Below are 17101 nucleotides of genomic sequence, written 5' to 3'. Positions count from 1 at the left end.
TCTGCGTACCAGGACTAACATTTGTGAGGTGATATGGATGTGATCCAGATTAAGACCAACGTGGCAAAACAAGCCAGCTCCTTATAACCTGCTGAGTTGCTGCTCAGGTTAATTCTGTGGCCTCATGAAAGCAGGTGCCAGCAGAAAGAAGGAAGGAGCAGGAACAGAGTAGCAGCAGCTGGGATTGCTCCTGGCAGCAAGACGCTGACTCCAGAGCCTGTGGGGCACCGGCACGAGGGGCTCTGCCATGTTCTCCTTATGCTGCTGCTGTGAAATCCGCACGGTGGCACCTGTGTTGACTCACACGGATGCCATCTGCTTGGGGCAACCAGAATGGCCAGGTCAAAGCCAGGGGAAACCACCGCTGCCCTCTCTGCTGCCACAGATTCTTATGGGTCTAGCCTTTGAGGAGAGGACAGACCATGGCGGGCAGCACAGGTTTGCCACCTTTCCCGGTCCCCAACCAACCTCCAGCCCATGCCCGAGCCCCATCGGGCTCTCCTCCTCGCAAACAGCCTCCCCTCAGCCGCGCGCCCCGCCCTGCCCGCGCATGCGCAGCCGGTCGGCGGAAGGGGCCGTGCCGACGGAAGCGGCAGGAGGCTCCATGGCGGCGCTGGTGCGGGCCGTGGTGAGTGCCGCCGGCCGGGGTCGCCTCTTCCGCCGCGAGGATGAGCGGCGGGCGCGTCCCTGCGCGAGGTCCCAGCGCCACCGCTCCTGCAGCGCCCGACGCTGCTCCGCGCGGTCCTGCCGTGCCTTGTCCCTGTCCCTGTCCCAAAACCCAGCCGGCGCGTTAAGGACGAGGCTGTCCGGCGGAGTGAGGGCACCCGCTCTGTGTTGGGGAGGGGGGGGCGGCGGGCGGTGGCACCAGCGGCTCTTCCCGCCCTTCGGCAGAGCTCTGTGGTGAAATGGGGCCACCTTGTTCTTCAGAGTTCGAGTTTATATAAGAATCGTGAAGTGCGTTAGTACTCCTCATAGGGGCTTGAGAATTTGGCTTTTTCTGAGGTCTGGTACTTCTCTTGTTGCCTGTGTGTCCTGTGGCTTGTGGATTGCCATTAAGAGATTCCCCTCTGACTTCAGAGGTGTTTGGTAACAAGGTTAATGTAAAGATTGTGATTTCTGTGCTAAATGCAAGCGATTGGGTTCCTTTGAATGAGAACGGATTACTAATCACACAACTCCTTTTTCATGCATTTGTGTGCATTTTGTCCTTTCTGTTAGCCCTTCAGGTCTTTGTAGCTGAGTACCACTTTTAAGTATATAGCCTAGAAAGAAGTTTCTGCCTGGGTTTGATATTCCATCACGACACAAATACAGGGCTGGCTTGGTGGGTACAGATCTGTCAGGAAGATGAAAGGCCTTTAGTCAGTGCCCACTTAGGAAATGAGTTCACTAAGTTCCTGGAACTGATGTCTGGGGGTGTGGGTTTTACAGGCATGCTGTGTCCTGTCCTTTGAGCACTCAACCTGAAGGCAGCTGAGAGCAAACCTGCCTGAGAGCAACCCAGATGCAGTGAGGTGGAATTCCTGCTTTCTTCTGTTCTGACTCTTTCTTCTTGCTCATGTCTTTGCACTGTTGCCTACCATTGTCTCCCCAAACATTTTTCTTGTCTACTATGCTCCAAATGCTGGAGCAATAGAGCTGTGGCAGCACAGATGGGTTCAGCTGTCTGCAGAGATGTACCCCCAGGGTGCAGTTTGCAATGAGAGCCTGCTTGCAGAAGGTGAAGGACTTGTCTCTTAGGCTTACCTGTCCCTGGGTGACTCCTCTCCCAGCCGCTTCTGGCATTCATCTGGCAAACTAAGTCCTCAGGAACTTGCAGCATATGATACAGTCATGATTATTGTCGAAACATTTCAGCTCTACTAGTTTTTACTGCCATTATCATTAAAGCTGTTCTTTACTTAAGAAGAGATCTTGATGAATAGCTTAATTGGTACCTAGGGCTTGCTTAATGGTTGCCAGAAGGATTTAGAACACCACAGTGATATCCTTTCATCTGTATCATGACAAGGCAGCTGGCTGCAGGAGGTGCTTGCACTCTGTGGGCTATTCCTGAGTAATCTTGTTCAGGTTATGCTCAGTACCTTCTGCTGTTGTCTTTTCTGTATTACTTTATTACCTTTTAAATGTGAATATGCTTATTTTATATTTTCATGTCTCTGTCCAGTTTTGTTGCAGTAGTGCTTTTCAACAGCTATAAACTCCACATATTCAAGCTCTAACACATACTGCAACCTAGGTGTGTTTTCCTTCATATTACAGAGAAAAAGCTTAAAAAAAATTGTCAGATGCCTTGGAATCTTGTAACAATTATTTATTAAAAATGCTGTCTTTCTCACTTAAGTGTTAGTTAAACTGGTTGTATCAGAGCACTGGATTACCTCAAGAGGTACTTTGTGGTACATAGCTGAAGTGTCTTTTTTTTGATAGAAATGTATCATTTTCCTAACTTCATTTGCTGGGTAGTGGTGTTAGGGAGAGAGAAAGAGCAGCAACTTAGTATTGCTACAGTAGAAGTGGAAAGGTAGTAGTAATGAACACTAATCACATTTGTTATGGCAGGGCATCTGTCCCCTCACAGTTATTAAAAGCCCAATTCAATTTGTTAAATGGATTACAAGTGCCCCTCTGCGAGGCGTTGAGGAGACAGTACTGAAGGACAGTAGTGACTTTGCAGGTACAGGAAGCAAAAAACAGGAACTCAAGTTGGCTTTGTATCTATTCCTCCTAATCTTTGGGCACATCTGCTAGTCTCACAGTCATCCTTTCACTGGGCACCAGTAAGAAGAGTTTGAGGTATTTATACAAATTAATGAGATTTTACTGGAGTCTTCTCAAAGCTAAGCTTTATGTGGATGCTTCAGTCTCTTTAATCATCCTTGTGGCTAATTGAAAATGAAGCTGTTTTTAGTAGAAAGAAGCATATCCATTCTGATAATGTATACATTATTTCTAGTGTTAATGTAGAATATGTATGATGGAGGCAAAATTGTACTAACTTGAATACTTCACAAAATGAAAGGTGCAAAGACAGTGCAGGCAAAGAAAACCCTGCCTCTTTTCCATATGATCTGACATTTTCATTACAGAAAACTTATTATCTTCACTGACATTTATTGGGACAATATATGCTTTTGATATATTGAAATTCTTAGCTGTGCCTGAGAAAAGTAAGAAAGATGCATAAAAGCTAAGAGTTGGATTAGAGTTTCTTATAGACCACTCAGACAATTGAAGAATTCTACTTAAGCATTTGAATTTATTCTATATAATAAAACTTGTGGTGTAGTGTTATGATGTAGACAGCCCACCTTTTCCTTTGACTGCTCTGGCTTTGCCATCAAATGTGGGTTGTGTGCTTGTACTGCAGACAAGATTCTTTTAAAACCAAAATTTATGCTGCTTTCAAGCACAAGTTGGGAGTTTCATCTGAGGGTTGTGGTATAAATGAATAAAACTTGTGGAAGCAGGAGGACAGTTCAATGTTTTCTGGGTATTAGGGTCCTTTTCTTCATTGCTGATCTCTGTTCCAGAGCTGCCAGACAGGAGTAACTCAATGGATAGCAGCATGCAGCGGATTACTACAGACAACCACAATCCAAGGCCAGTGTAGACAGATGCTCTACAGTACTTTCCAGGTAGGATATCAGAGTATGTTAAAGTGTGTAAAAAAATGGGATAAGTTTAAATTAGTAAAAAAACCTCATGGTTTTGTTGTTTGTTGGTGGTTTGTTTTTTTTAATAGGCTTCCAAAACTGATGTCTTCACTGTCTGTGTATTGCCAAAGTATCAAGGCAACTTAAAAGCTTTCTGGTGCTAAAAGTGTGAGCTTCCACTCTTCAATAAACAGTTGTTGTCATTCCAGTCTTTTAATGGATCTAAATGGTCTGTTGTGGGTAGATTAAAAGTGGAATTCCAAATGTAGGTCATTTTTCCAAAGCAGGTGTTACAAGCTAGTCATGATGGCATGTGATTTCCAGCACTTTATTTAATAGAACATCTCTACTGTACAGTAGTGTTGGACTTTATAGTACCGATGGTGTATTTACCTGGCACAGCGCAACATTAAGTAGTGCTGTCAGTGGGAAGTACAGCTTTGCAGTTTTGCTTCCAGTTCTGTAACGGGATGCATGGTGTTAGATTGTGTCTACCCACAGAACATTAACTAGAACGTCTTGTAAGAGCAGTTAATAATGAGGGGAGAACTGTGTAGGAAATGGGAGTAGATGAAGGCTCTCTGAGCAAATTATAGTGTACTGTTAGCGTTTCCTTCTTGCATACAATGAAATGAGAGATTAAGCCTTTTTTTATCTTCATGTGTATTACAACTTCTATCATAGAACCATGACTTACAGAATTAGAAGCTTGCCTGTGAGCTCTGTGGCTTGGATGTCTTTTCTCAGATAAGACTTCCAATCCTGGGAAAATTGGCTGTGATTTTGTGACACACCATACTGTTAAAACCACTTCTATATCAAGTAGCATAAGGTGTGGGGAGTAGAGAGGGAAATGAGCATTTGTGAAGTTCATTGATAAAGTTGGGCTCACTCTGAGCTACCAGTAGATTCAGTAGACTTCTGGGATGACTGCTCTGATGAAACCAGTATATTTACTTTGTCTGAGTTTATTGATAACAAGTTTTACTGTTAATGTGGCTGTGCTGGGAGGCTATAAGTGTCCTATTCAGTGTGCAGCTTCTTACCTAGAGATCCCATTCTCTCCTACTTGATAGTTTTGTGCAGTAGCTCTAAGATACAAAATTATACGAAGATCAGGTTTGAGACCCATCTAAGAAGGTGCACCAGTCCATAGGACCTGATGGGTTGCATCCACAGGTCCTGAGGGAACTGGCAGATGAAATGGCCAAGCCATTGTCCATCATACTTGAGAAGTTGTGTCAGTCTGGTGAAGTTTGTGCTGACTGGAAAAGGAGAAGTATAGCCCCCATTTTTAAAAGGGGGGGGAAAGGAAGACCCAGGGAACTACAAGACGGCCAGTGGTACCTCAGTGCCTGGCAAAATCATGGAGCAGTTCCTCCTGGAAATTATGCTAAGGCACACGGAAAATAAGGGGATGCCTTAAAGGGGCTGACAGGTGTTCTCTAGTCAATTCCATCAGTACATTTACAGACCTTACAAAATGTGTGTTGTGGAGTATTAATCATGGAGAACCATTTTGTTTGCAACAGTTATAATAAATTTGTGGATTTTTTTTAATGTCTTCAGAATTAGACTAAGCTGTAATTCACTTAGAAGCAAACCAAAGGAACTGAGGGTAATTGGTGTAAAGTTGTGTCAATGGTCTCTTCATCTTTTTTCTTTGGTTTGTTTTTTTTTCTGTTTTGATTGATCATTTTTGCTAGAGACACAAGCCTGGCCAGTTCCCACTATCTGAATCCCGTGATGGATTGATTCAAGCCAATGGAGCCATTACACAGCAAAGCAGATTATTCTCCAATACATATAAGGTTAGAAGAGTTTGAGGTTTTTGTTGTCTGTGCTATTGTCATTGTGCTAGGGATTTCACAGATACTGGTACAAAGCACTTTTCAAGTCATGTATGAGATGTTTCAACTTTTATATAAAATGTTTAATATAGTGTGAGCAATGGATCCAGTCATTTGAGAAGTGCTTTCTGCTCCTCTCCAGAAAATGAAGTGCTAGCACAGGGAGATGCAGTTACAGTTGGGTTATCTGGGGTGAAGATTCCAATGAATCTTCATTCATTCAAAGAAGCCTGAGGGCTTCTTTGCAATGAGAAAAAAAAGCTAGGTTAAGGAGAGGAGTTATTGAGTGGGGGCAGATGTGCCTTTCTTTAAAAAGGGAAACACAGAAGCTGCCCCATACATGAAGTGACAAAATGTTTCTTGCTTCTTTAGCTTGGGAATAGTATGTGATGCACAGTTTTGCTGTCTGCTAAACATTGAAAATCATCATATGATCTACTCCTACTACTAATTAATTATTATGTAATAATTTATTTATTGTTCATATATACAGTTTTGTTCATTTGTGGTCTCTGCATGTTTTATGTTTATTGTCTTTTGTCTTGGAGCAGAAGTTTTCTGGAGCATGAATCATCTCCTTATGGATCAGTTTAGTATTTAATCCAAGGGAGTCTGTGTCTTTCAACTAATAAATATCCTGATCCTGCTCTTGTTAACTCAGTGTGAGGGAAATGGCAAAATGGAATGTATACACAAGGAATGAGAGGACAGGAGGAAAAAGAAAGTTAGGGATGGATGGTTAAAGCTTGCATAGAAATCACACTCCCAGTATGCTGTCTGCCTGATTGGGTATTTTGCTGGTGTAGAATTAGGGGAAAATACTGAGAAATGGTTTTAAATGGTTATTTTGATATGGATAGACAAAATGAAGGAAAGCAAGGAGATGTATGGAAGGAAAGAACTCCTGCCTGCTTGTGCCCCCTTCTTGTACCTGCACAAGCATCATTTGCAAAGCAGATCTGGGAGAGTAATGGAGAGTAATGGATGACAAGGTGGTAGATCTAACAAGCCAGGAGTGACATGGAGGCTAGGCAGACTTGCAGAATAATGAAAAAAGAATCGTGGCATTTCTTGGAAAAGGGAATCTAGAATGGGAGCCATATTTTGGAAAGCAGGTTTCTGTACTATTTGAGTCTGAGCTTCCAATGGGATGCTTTTATCAAAAGAGTTCTGCAGTGTTTGCATTCATAAACAGAAGAACATCACATAGGAGAAACTGTAATATTCTGCAGAGAAGACCTAAATATCGGTTTGTTTTGTTGAACAAAGAAAGGAAGCAAAGCCCCTAAAATTCTCTATTGAACTTGTAACTTTTCTGACTAAACTGATTTCTCAGTTTTAATTGCTAAGACTGAAATATGTGATATTTTGGTTTTACAGCATCTTTCTGCAAAAGATTCCATGCAGCCATCTGAAGAGAAAGTGGGCACTTTCACCAGGATAATAGAAGCATTGGGTTTCACAGGACCACTGAAGTATAGCAGATGGGTAAAGCATTCAGTTAATAATTCTTTGGTTGGTTGATGCTTTCAGAGTTCTAAAAGGCAAACAAAAGTGCCCCCACTTTTTTCTTAATGATGGGAGCAATACTTAATAGAACAGTTCTAATTGTTACCCATGCAAATTCCTATTTTGTGATGTGAAGATTAATAATCCGTAGCTTGAACCTGCCTTGATGTATGCACTGCCATTGTTAACTTAGGAATATTGTATTTGGTTTCTAGTGTCTAACACCTTCTTGAATTTCTTCAGATATTTATCACTTCATTTTGTACCAGAGAACACAATCACAGCCTTGCTGTTGAAGTTAAACACTCACAGAGACCATCATCTTCTCTGTAATAGTGACCAACTGGAGTTACCTAGAAATAATTTCATTTCAGGAAAAGCATATTGTGATACTTGTCTCATGTGCTCCTCCAGCCCACAGCAGTTGTCTCTTTCAGGACTTTCTGCATTAAACTGGGCATTTTTCTTTAATATCTATTTATCTGTCTGTCTATCTGTCTATCTATCTGTCTGTCCGTCTGTCTGTCATCTATCTCTGTCTACCTATCTGCCTCTGTCTACCTCTATCTACCTATCTATCTAATCTATCTATCTACTTGTTCAGAGGCACTTCGAACTCTTGTACGTTTATAGCAGCCACAGTATTCAATGTTAGGGAGCTCCATAGCTTGAGTCTCCACCAAGCGAAGAGGTAAAGTTGCTTTTAATTGGTGCCTTTTAATTTTGTTCTTAAAAGATCATAGTGATTACTCTTTCCTTGGAGTGTATGTTCACATTCTCCCTTCCACTGATGATTTTATAGACTTGTATATTTCATAATGTCTTAGTCTTTCTCTGAACTAAGGAAACTTAGTCTAACTTGTTTCTGTTCCTGAGGTTCTTTCATGTTTTGGTTTTTGTTGCCCTTCTCAGATACTCTCTCAGTACCTGTATTTCTATGACAGGAGGGTCTCCCAAACAAACAGGAGTGAGCTATGTTCTCATTGCTGTTCAAGTCACTGGTCAGTAGTAGCTGACTGGGGCTGTCACACATAGGTCCTCCTCTTTCATGGTCTCTAAGTAGTCCTTTCATAAAGCAGTTCTTAACACTGACTAAACTTACGAGTTCTGTAAGAGACACCTTGAGTTCCTTATGCAAAAGGGAAAGACAGGAGTTGAAATTCATTATTTCTTGGCTCTGAACTAGGACACAGTATAAAGGACTGAGAGAAGACTGAAAGAAAGGCTGAGCCTAACTGCAGGAATTAAAACCTGTAAGGTACTTTCAGTATCTGCAAGGCAGAGTGGACCTCTGAGACTAATGCTGATTGCATCTCACTCCTTACAAAGAAAATACAAAGATAACTGACATTTAAGGGCTTTAGGGATTTGCTTTTAATCAGGTGATGCTAAACCTCATGAGAGAGCAGTTTCTCTCCCGTGTGCTTGCATACATACTGTTGTAATAAAGTTTCTTGTTAGCTCGAAGTGTTGATTCAGAGTTCTCCTTAATTGCTACTCTTTACTGCCTGCTTTTGGCTGGGGAGCTTGGATTTGGAAGGAGTTATTTTGTGGTTAGGGCCCAAGAGACGTGAGTTCATTTTTGGCCTTGCTAGTGCTCTCTATAAGATCTTAGGGAAGTTTCTTAATATTTCTCTGCTTTTTTCCATTTTCTTCTCCCCTCCCCCACACCTCTTCTACACCCTAAAGCTTCCATGATTAAATTTCACCAGTTTCCCTGGTATTACCCCCTTTACTTAAGGGCTGCACTGCAGGGACTGCTCTTTACAATATGTTTTTAATGTGTAGTAATGCCTGGTTTGGGGCAGTGGCTTTCACTGGGGAGATCTCTACTCCCAGGCCAGACAACATTTCCTTTATAAAGGAATCCTTCAGAACTCCAGCAAGCAGTGTGAATTATTTTACTGCAAAAAGTCTAGATGTTGACTTGATTTGTGACAGAAACCTGAGATTATTGAATAAGAAAAATAATGGGTCTTCTGTTGCCACAACAAGAGACCAGTAGAAACTTCCTTATTTTTCTTTTGGTTGACAGAGACTCAAGGAATTACCTTTGTAATTTGAACTGTCATTTGGTAGGCAGAGTGCTCATCTCTGTAGTACAGTGAGCACTGAGGTGAGCCCTCGTGGATATCATGCCCTAAGAAGAAAACAACCAACCCAGGAATGAGTGACTGCTATTCTCTTTAAGATCCTTGCTATCAGTTATTGTGCTCTTTGAAGCTTCAGCATATGTATCTTGGTTATAGATGATGCTCTGGAAGTGTTTGTGGTGCAGTGGTGGGCCAAGAACAAAATTAGAAGTGCCAGAGCACCTGAGTATACCTCATGTCATTCATTGCTTAGGACTCATTGGTCACTTGTGGAGCTTAGTTGGTTAATTTTCATTTTTGTAGGAAAAAAAAAAAAGATGTTTTTAGGACATGTCTGGTATGTTAACTTCTTTGAGATTTAAAACTTAAATTACACAAAACACTGAGTGTTATATGTCAGTTAAGGTTATTGGAGGAAACCAGGAATTGTGATTTGGAGTCTCTGTAAGGAAAGACATTGGATTTATTTTTCTGCAATGACAGAAGACAGGCTGAGAAAGTTGGGGCTGTTCAGCCTGGAACAGAGAAGCTGTGTGGAGACCTCAGAGCAGCTTCCAGTATCTAAAGGGGTTATAAGATTGCTGGAGAGGGACTCTTTATCAAGGACTGTAGTGACAGGACAAGGGGTGATGGGTTTAAACTGAAACAGGGAAGATTTAGGTTAGATATAAGGAAGAAGTTCTTTACTGTGAGGGGGATGAGGAACTGAAATAGGCTGCCCAGAGAAGTGATAAGTGCTCCATCAGTGGCATTGTTCAAGGCCAGGTTGGACAGAGCCTTGGCTGACATGGTCTAGTGTGAGGTGTTCCTGCCCATGGCAGGGGTTGGAACTAGGTGATCTTAAGGTCCTTTCCAACCCGAACCATTTGCTGATTCTGTTACATTATACTAGATTTGAAGGGTATTAAAGAAGCCTGTCAAGAATTTGGTTTTGCTTTAAGGCAAGTTTGATTCTGTTTGTGTCATTCCTGGCCGATACCATAGTTTAATATGCTTCTGAAAACCTCAAGTGACTGTGATTCTCAGGAGGAAGCTTTTCAGCAAGTGCTAGTTTATGTATTTAACAAACCCAGTAGTGTTCAGTACCTGTCATGATGAATACTTGAAGTATTGTCTTTTCTTTCTCTTTAGAAGGTTAAGGTGGCAGCTTTGCGCATGTACACGTGCTGTGTGGAGAAAACTGACTATGAGGAATTTTTTAACAGTAAGTAGTGGGCTTACTGGAATTTGGAGAACTTCTGATGAAAATTCATTACATACATTTATACCAATAAATACGACAGCAAAAAAAACTTGTCAGCCAATAACAGTGCATGGTCAAGTAGAAGCTAAGGGTACTACAGCATCACCTTGAGCTTTGAAGTGGCAAAGGTTCAAGGGTAGACTCTGGAGTCTGGGATTGTTACATTTTTGCCTGCTGCAATGGAGAGCAAGAGCAAGGGTGGGATAGGTAAAACCCAGAGTATCCTGGACCTTGAAGGGTATTGCATTTTTTCTTACTGGGGTGGGATAAACTACAAATCCAGGTATCTCTTTCCCTTTTACTGGGGTCATATGGTCTCTGTGTCCTACCCTGTCCCATGACCGATTGCGAGAAGGCCCAGTATAACCCAGGTGCAGGTGCGAAATCATTCCTATCTTGATGCACAACTTTATTTATGATAGATCACAGTGCCTTACCTGTCTCTCTTTATTATGGATGGGGCAGGTTTGGCTGGAACTTAAGAGACTTTCTATGTTTTACTGATCATGACAGCAATAAACCAAGACACATTTCTTGACTGGGTAGAGAGTATGACTGGAAGAGACACAAGTCCCTCCTTTAAGTATATAGGCATGGATTTGATGGATGGACCATTCGGTGAGTGCTTGCTGCTGCAAGATTTTCCAATGGTTTTTGGAAGGTTTTCCAAAACTGTGATGTGGTTTCAGTGGTTGCAGGAGTGAGAGAACTCTGTGAGCAGCAGGAGTCATCATTAGTGATCAAAAAAGGAGAATCTCATTTTCCCTGTGCACATACCTCTCCCCAGCTGTGTGCCCTCCCAGGCTTTCTCAGATAAGTTCTCTTCTGTTTGTCATATTTGCCTCTGAAATAGAGGCTTTGCTATTTTTAGCGGGTGTTTCACTATCTCTGCTTAATAGATAGTGCAAAGAGATACAAATGTTGCCCTAGATTAAAATATGAAGGAATTTAAAAAAATATCTGTGAAAACATCCTGGCACAGATTTTCAGGCTCAAGACTGGTGAAATAACTTCAGTTGTATTCTTATTATTGTCATACTGTTTTAAAGAAAAAATTCCCAGAGCTTCCCCTCGTTTTACATGTATCACAAACAGCAGGCAGCCTTTCCTTCAAGTTTCACTATTTTCTCCAGAACTACTTGTATTTTTGCTCTGTAGTACAAATTGTAGCCAGTCTGTCTCTGAATTTACACTGAGGAGAATGTAGGTTTGCATTGGCTTGAGGCTGTTGTTAGGAAAGGAACAGCATCACTTGTTTTGCTGAGATTGACAGTGTGTTGGTGTTCTAAGAACATACACAGTGTCTATGGTTGTGATTCCAAAGAAATCATTGCTTTCAGAGGAAAAGAGATATAAGAAGTTTCTGTTAGTTCTGTGTAGTTAGAGCTTCAGTTGTCTGGGAGGTGAGCTCTAAAATTCAACAGGCATGTGATCTGTGTTAAAAAAATAATTCCCCTAAAACTACAGATTATGTGATGAATTGATTTTGCCAATATAGAAGCTTTAGACTGTGGTTCCATGAGCAGCTGAGTCAAAGTCGTGGCCAGAGAGAAAATGTTCACCTCTCCATCTTCCTTTACCTATTTTCTGGACTGGACAATTATGTCCTCTGGTGAACTGAAAGAAAATGGCCCAGTTTTGTACTAAGTTATTCTTTTAGTGTGTTAGTGAATGTAAGTGGCACATGGAAGGATCTGGTGGACAACAGCTGTGACATAAAGTGGGTGGTGAGGGGAACATGGCCTTTCATATGGCTCCTAGTGGGTCCACCAAGCAGCTTGATAGGGCTGGAGTTTACCTCCAGGACTGTGGATTCCTCTGTCTTCCTTAGCCCATCAGGTGCCTTACAGGCACTTTGCTCTATGCTGTGCACAGGGGAACACTGACATAGTGCACCTGAGCTGTTCTTTTACAGGAAGTGGAGATATTATCCCGTTGCCTCCTTCCTAAAATTGTGGTAGTGGCAAAGATGATCTGTCATGAAAGAAAGTCCACATTCAAGTTTTGTATCCCTTACCTGATGAGTTTTAAGGTCAGAATATGTCTGGAGGAAGAGGTATGTCCTCATAATCCTGAGCATTCATGTCTCTTACCGTATGCAGACATGTGAGCAGGATGTGTTCTGTGCACAGATTTATTCCCCAGCTGATAATAGTCATAGTCATTTCATAGGTAGCTTTATCATCAGACTTTTTTTTTTCTGTATTTAACTGTATTTTGAAAGAAATAGTTTTCTGTTTCATTGTAGGGTGGCTCTTTTTCCCCAGTTAGTTTCCCAGAATAAGGTGTTCCAAGCCCCCAGATTTTATAATTACATTCCTTCTAAAAAGCTGATACCTGAGGGCAAGCTTCATGCTTTAAAAGAGCCATCCCACCTTTAAATTTACACTGTAGACAGTCCAAATATAGAAGCTAAAAAATGAATTATAAAAATAGAAGTTGGAAGAAAAAATTCTCCCCTCCTGGATACTGAATAGGGCTTTAAAAACTTTCAGTATTTCCAGTAGTAGAGGTGTGAGCTTTGCTTTCCACTGAAAAGTGATTTCTGTGGTGGGAGACTGATACATGGCAACTTCTACTTCAGAAACCTCTATTGAACTAAGTGCTTTACTCTGAATCTTGCCTCTGGAACCTTCATTTAATGAAATGGTTTGAATAATGAAAGTATTGTGTACTCTTGCCCTAGTTAGAGACGTCTTGGCATGCCTTTAGGCCAAAGTAGTCATTTCTAGGCACATGAATATTTCTAATAGGGATGAGAGAGCCAAAAGGGGAGAAGGGTGAGGGAAACCTGTGTTTCCAAACATAGACTGTCTTAGAGGTGGCATAGGTGATGTATGGACACTGATGCTGAAGCTTGGCACCTCCTAGACACTGATGGAGTCATCTCTCTGGGGAGGGATGAATAGTGATGGTTTGCTTGGTGGTTCTGGTGGTTGCCTGATGGTATAAAAAGAAAGAGGCTGTGAAAAGTTTTGCTTCATGATCCAGGTGAATCTCTTTGGTAAGACTTGGGAGACAAGAAGTACAGGAGTCAGGAAGGGAATATATTCAATGCAGAAAAGATCAGGTGGACTTCCTAGGGGCATATCTGACTGAAGGGTCTGTTTCTGAATACTCTGGCCTTCATACAGCTAAGTCCAGAAGACAAGAGCAGGTGCTGGGTAGGCCAAGGTGATCAAGATCCTTTGCATTAGGTACTCCTCTTAAAAACTTATTCAGGAAACAGATGTAGAGGTGATTTCCTAGGAGGTAGGTTTGAGATTGGCAGGAACAGAAGGACTTGATGTGCATGAGGAAGAGGAATATGATTTCTGTGCCACATAACTTAAATCTTTAGCCTCACATACTAATGGCAGATGTAGATCCATAGTGTGAATGTGCATGTGGACTAACCATCCCTGGAAAACCCAGTAGCTCTCAGAGTAGAAGTAAATCTGGTAACAGAAATGGTTACTATGGTTGGTTGGTGGTTTTAATCCTAATGTAGAACAGCTAGAGGCAAGGTATGCTTGGAGTGCTGTGGGTTGTCCAGCCATGTAGTAAATCAGAACAGAAGAGTAGGAGCAAAGACCCAGCCAGTACATGTTAGAGTGTAAGAATGGAGCAGAGCATCCATTGATAATTCCCTCTTATTCTCTACTGCTTTGGGACTTCTTGAGCTAGAAGCCACATGTTTGTTTAATTTTCCAGTCCTAAATATTGTCTAAGTGAGATCAAAAACACAAAAGCTTTGGAATCTACAGCATCCTGTGGCTGCGTGTTCTGGAGATTAAGCACAAGTCTGACAGTAAATGACGTTTGCTTCTGATATGTACATACTATGTAGTGTCAAAAATGAAATATTAAAAAGTATTTAGGTTTTGGGGTAGTGAAGTTCTCTTAGATGCAAAATGGGATGAAATTTATGTTAATATTTGGCTTTGTTTTTATGTTTTTTTCCCCCTCTCTCCTCAAGGGTGCCAAATGCCTGACACTTTGAATTCATGGTTTCTAGTAGCCCAGCTTCATGTCTGGTAAGTGAAAAATAATTTAGTAGTATAACTGTTGTCAGGAAAGAGAGTGATATGTACCTTAATGGGAGGAAAAGTAGGCTCCATGGTTCCTGATAATAGTGGTCATATTCAAATTACTCATTCCTGAATTTTAGCAGATCTCTACTAAAGAACAAAGTGAGCCATACAGAAGCTAACATCTCAAAATTCCTCAGGAGTGCAATGATTTCTGCCATAAGTTTTCTAAAAGCCTTCTCAGCCCATGTGGAAAAACCTTAGTCGGGTGTTTTAGGAAAAGTTTAAATTTAAATTTATGTAAAATTTGTGGTGATTGAAGTTGCTGCTCATCAGAAGCATTTAACAAATTATAGCACTGGCATTTATTCCTGCACCTCTGAAACGTACATGCAGGTTGGTGAATGCCAACTTGCCTACCTGTAAAAGTATTTAACACCTTAGACATTAAGGTTTTTCCTTTTTTTTATTTGTGAAAATAGTAGCCAAAAAAATCAGGTTTTCAGCTAACATTACATCCTTGTAAAGGTCAGAGGGATGCACAAGGGAGTTAGAGTAATTTTTGTGAAGTGCCAGATCTTTCAGGAGACTGAAGTCCATAGACTGGGGTTCAGGTATCCAAAGGCTGAAAGGAAGTTTGTACTGAAATAGCTGCACTTAAGCATAGGCTCCTTATTTCCTTGTCTCCTTTTTTCCCCTTTCCCTCCTTTTCATTTCCTTTCTCCTCTGTATATTGAAGGATGGGGCAGCTCATTTCACTAAAGAATGAAGAAATTAGCAGAACTGTTGACATTATAATCAGTTAGTGATGTGGAATGAAGCAAGGAAGGCCCTCAAAATTGGCAGATTGTGTACTTCTTGCTGATCCATGTGGGAAAAAGGCTTTAAAAAGTTAATAAATAAGGTAATTGTTCATAGTGATATTTGGAAAATTACTAAAATAAATATTCAAACCCGAACTCTTAAGTATCTGGGGGGAAAACAGGGAGGGATAACATGAATATGCAAAGAACACCCTGGGTTTTTATTCACATCATCATGATTTTGCATAGACAGGAAAATGTACCCTGTGATACACAGCATCAAGAAGTATAATACAGCAGCACACCTAAACTGCATGGCACTGAGCCACCTCACAGTAGTTGACAGGGTGGTGTCAGCTACCACTTCTGGTGTTAAATCAGTCTACTGGCACTATGGGAATACCAACAGGAGCAATTGTAGCAGAGGCTGTTGTGGGAAGCTGCTAGGTCTCATCTAAGATGGGTCAACTTAGAGTAGATTTCCAAAGATAGTTTGGAATAATTTTGCTTTCATGGTTTGATGAAGATGAGTCAGTATTTGACTAAGCTACAGAACAGATTCTGTAGTGAAACGATAAAATGTTTCACACTGCGGTGATCAAGCTGAAAGGTTTATAGTTTTTAGAGTCTGTGTCTTTTAAACCTCAGACAGCAGGTGTAGTAACAAACTACCAAATTCTCAAATAAACTGCAATATTCCATGATCTCACCCATGGTGCTGCAGAACAGCTCTGTGACAGCACTGTGCATCCAAACACAGCTGCCTTTTAGGCTTCACGAGTAGCAGGCATTACTCTGAACACCACTTCAGCCTTGCTCATCAGTGACCAATTGTTAGCTGTTGGTCTGTGCACTGCTCTCCTCCTGCTCCACCACCACTGAAGGCAGACTGGATAGGAACCAGTATTGGTGCTCGGAGGAGAGGAGCTTTTCTTGCTAAGCCACTCTTACTTTCCTCCCCCACATCCCTCCAAGCTTGCGTATTCAGCAAGTACAAAAATGCTTTTCTTAGCCCCAGATGAGTCTGTTAAACTTGAGTCGTTTTGACCTGTTAGGAGTGGATAAAAATTTGGAGCAGAGTAACTCATACTAATTAACTTTTTCATGCAGCTCAGTACGTAAATGCGTGAGAGGAGCAAAGGTTTTGAAATGGGTGGAAGTAAAACTAGTTTTACGCTCTTTGTCCATTTGTTTTGTGGACCGATAACTAGACAGCTGTTCTCTGAGTTCTGGAGCACTGTTTTAGGAGAAAGCATTGTCATCTTTCTAGGAGCAAGTTGAGGATTAGTTTCCTGATACCATCCTAATTGCACTGGATTCTGTGACAGTGGTGCTACTGGACAGGTACTGGGTCATCACCGCCACAATATAAACCTTGGGAATCTTTACACAGCTCTGTTTGCTGCAGTCTTCTCTAACTGCTGACCTTCCCCTTCTCTACCCAGAGTGTCTCAGTCATTCTACTGTTGGGTATCACTGGGTCTACTTATCATGTCCCGGTCCTATCTCCTGTCTTCTGACCTCATTCCCCCGGCTTGTGTTGGAGCCCTAGCTATCTCTTTTATGGCCAGTGTCATTTTCAGCAGTTCTCCATCTAGAAATCAGATTCTGGTCCATGGGCTTTTCTTCTTTCAATTCTGGTATTTCAGTTGAATGGCCTTTGTATAGGACTTCAATGTATGGTTCTAAAAGAAAAAATAATATAGGGCTAATGCAGTGTTTGTTACCTGCAGCTTTTTTTGTCTCTGACCCATAACTGGCAAGAAGTTTTGCTTTCTTTGCAGGTTAAAAAATATCTTCCCTTTACTAATCAGTACACAAGATAGAATCCATCATAAAGACTGGCATCTGTCCTTTTACAGGTCAGCTCAACAGACGAGCTTCAAGCATTTCATTCTCCCTCTTGAGCTGGCATTCGCAGATCACCAAATACTTCA

The 17101-nt window shown here is 41.5% G+C and overlaps 1 protein-coding gene across 1 annotated transcript in view; it reads left to right on the top strand.

Annotated features, from left to right (window-relative positions):
- The first annotated feature begins 544 nt into the window (after positions 1-544).
- Positions 545-17101, top strand: part of LOC133224184 (ubiquinol-cytochrome-c reductase complex assembly factor 1) — a 38663-nt gene continuing 22106 nt past the window's right edge. Inside the window, exons 1-6 of the mRNA XM_061375503.1 lie at positions 545-628; positions 3534-3638; positions 5363-5467; positions 6887-6994; positions 10240-10312; positions 14310-14367. Of these exons, the coding sequence (XP_061231487.1) occupies positions 551-628; positions 3534-3638; positions 5363-5467; positions 6887-6994; positions 10240-10312; positions 14310-14367 (527 nt within the window). The 5' untranslated portion in view covers positions 545-550. The remainder of the gene's footprint in view (positions 629-3533; positions 3639-5362; positions 5468-6886; positions 6995-10239; positions 10313-14309; positions 14368-17101) is intronic.

This window comes from Neopsephotus bourkii, unplaced genomic scaffold (genome assembly GCF_033783945.1).
Source record: "Neopsephotus bourkii isolate Nb327-2 ecotype Australia unplaced genomic scaffold, CSIRO-AGI_Nbou_v1 NB_1663, whole genome shotgun sequence".
NCBI classification, from domain to species: domain Eukaryota; kingdom Metazoa; phylum Chordata; class Aves; order Psittaciformes; family Psittacidae; genus Neopsephotus; species Neopsephotus bourkii.
The sequence above is the reverse complement of the archived record's forward strand: the minus strand, read 5'-3'. Positions and strand labels throughout refer to the sequence as shown.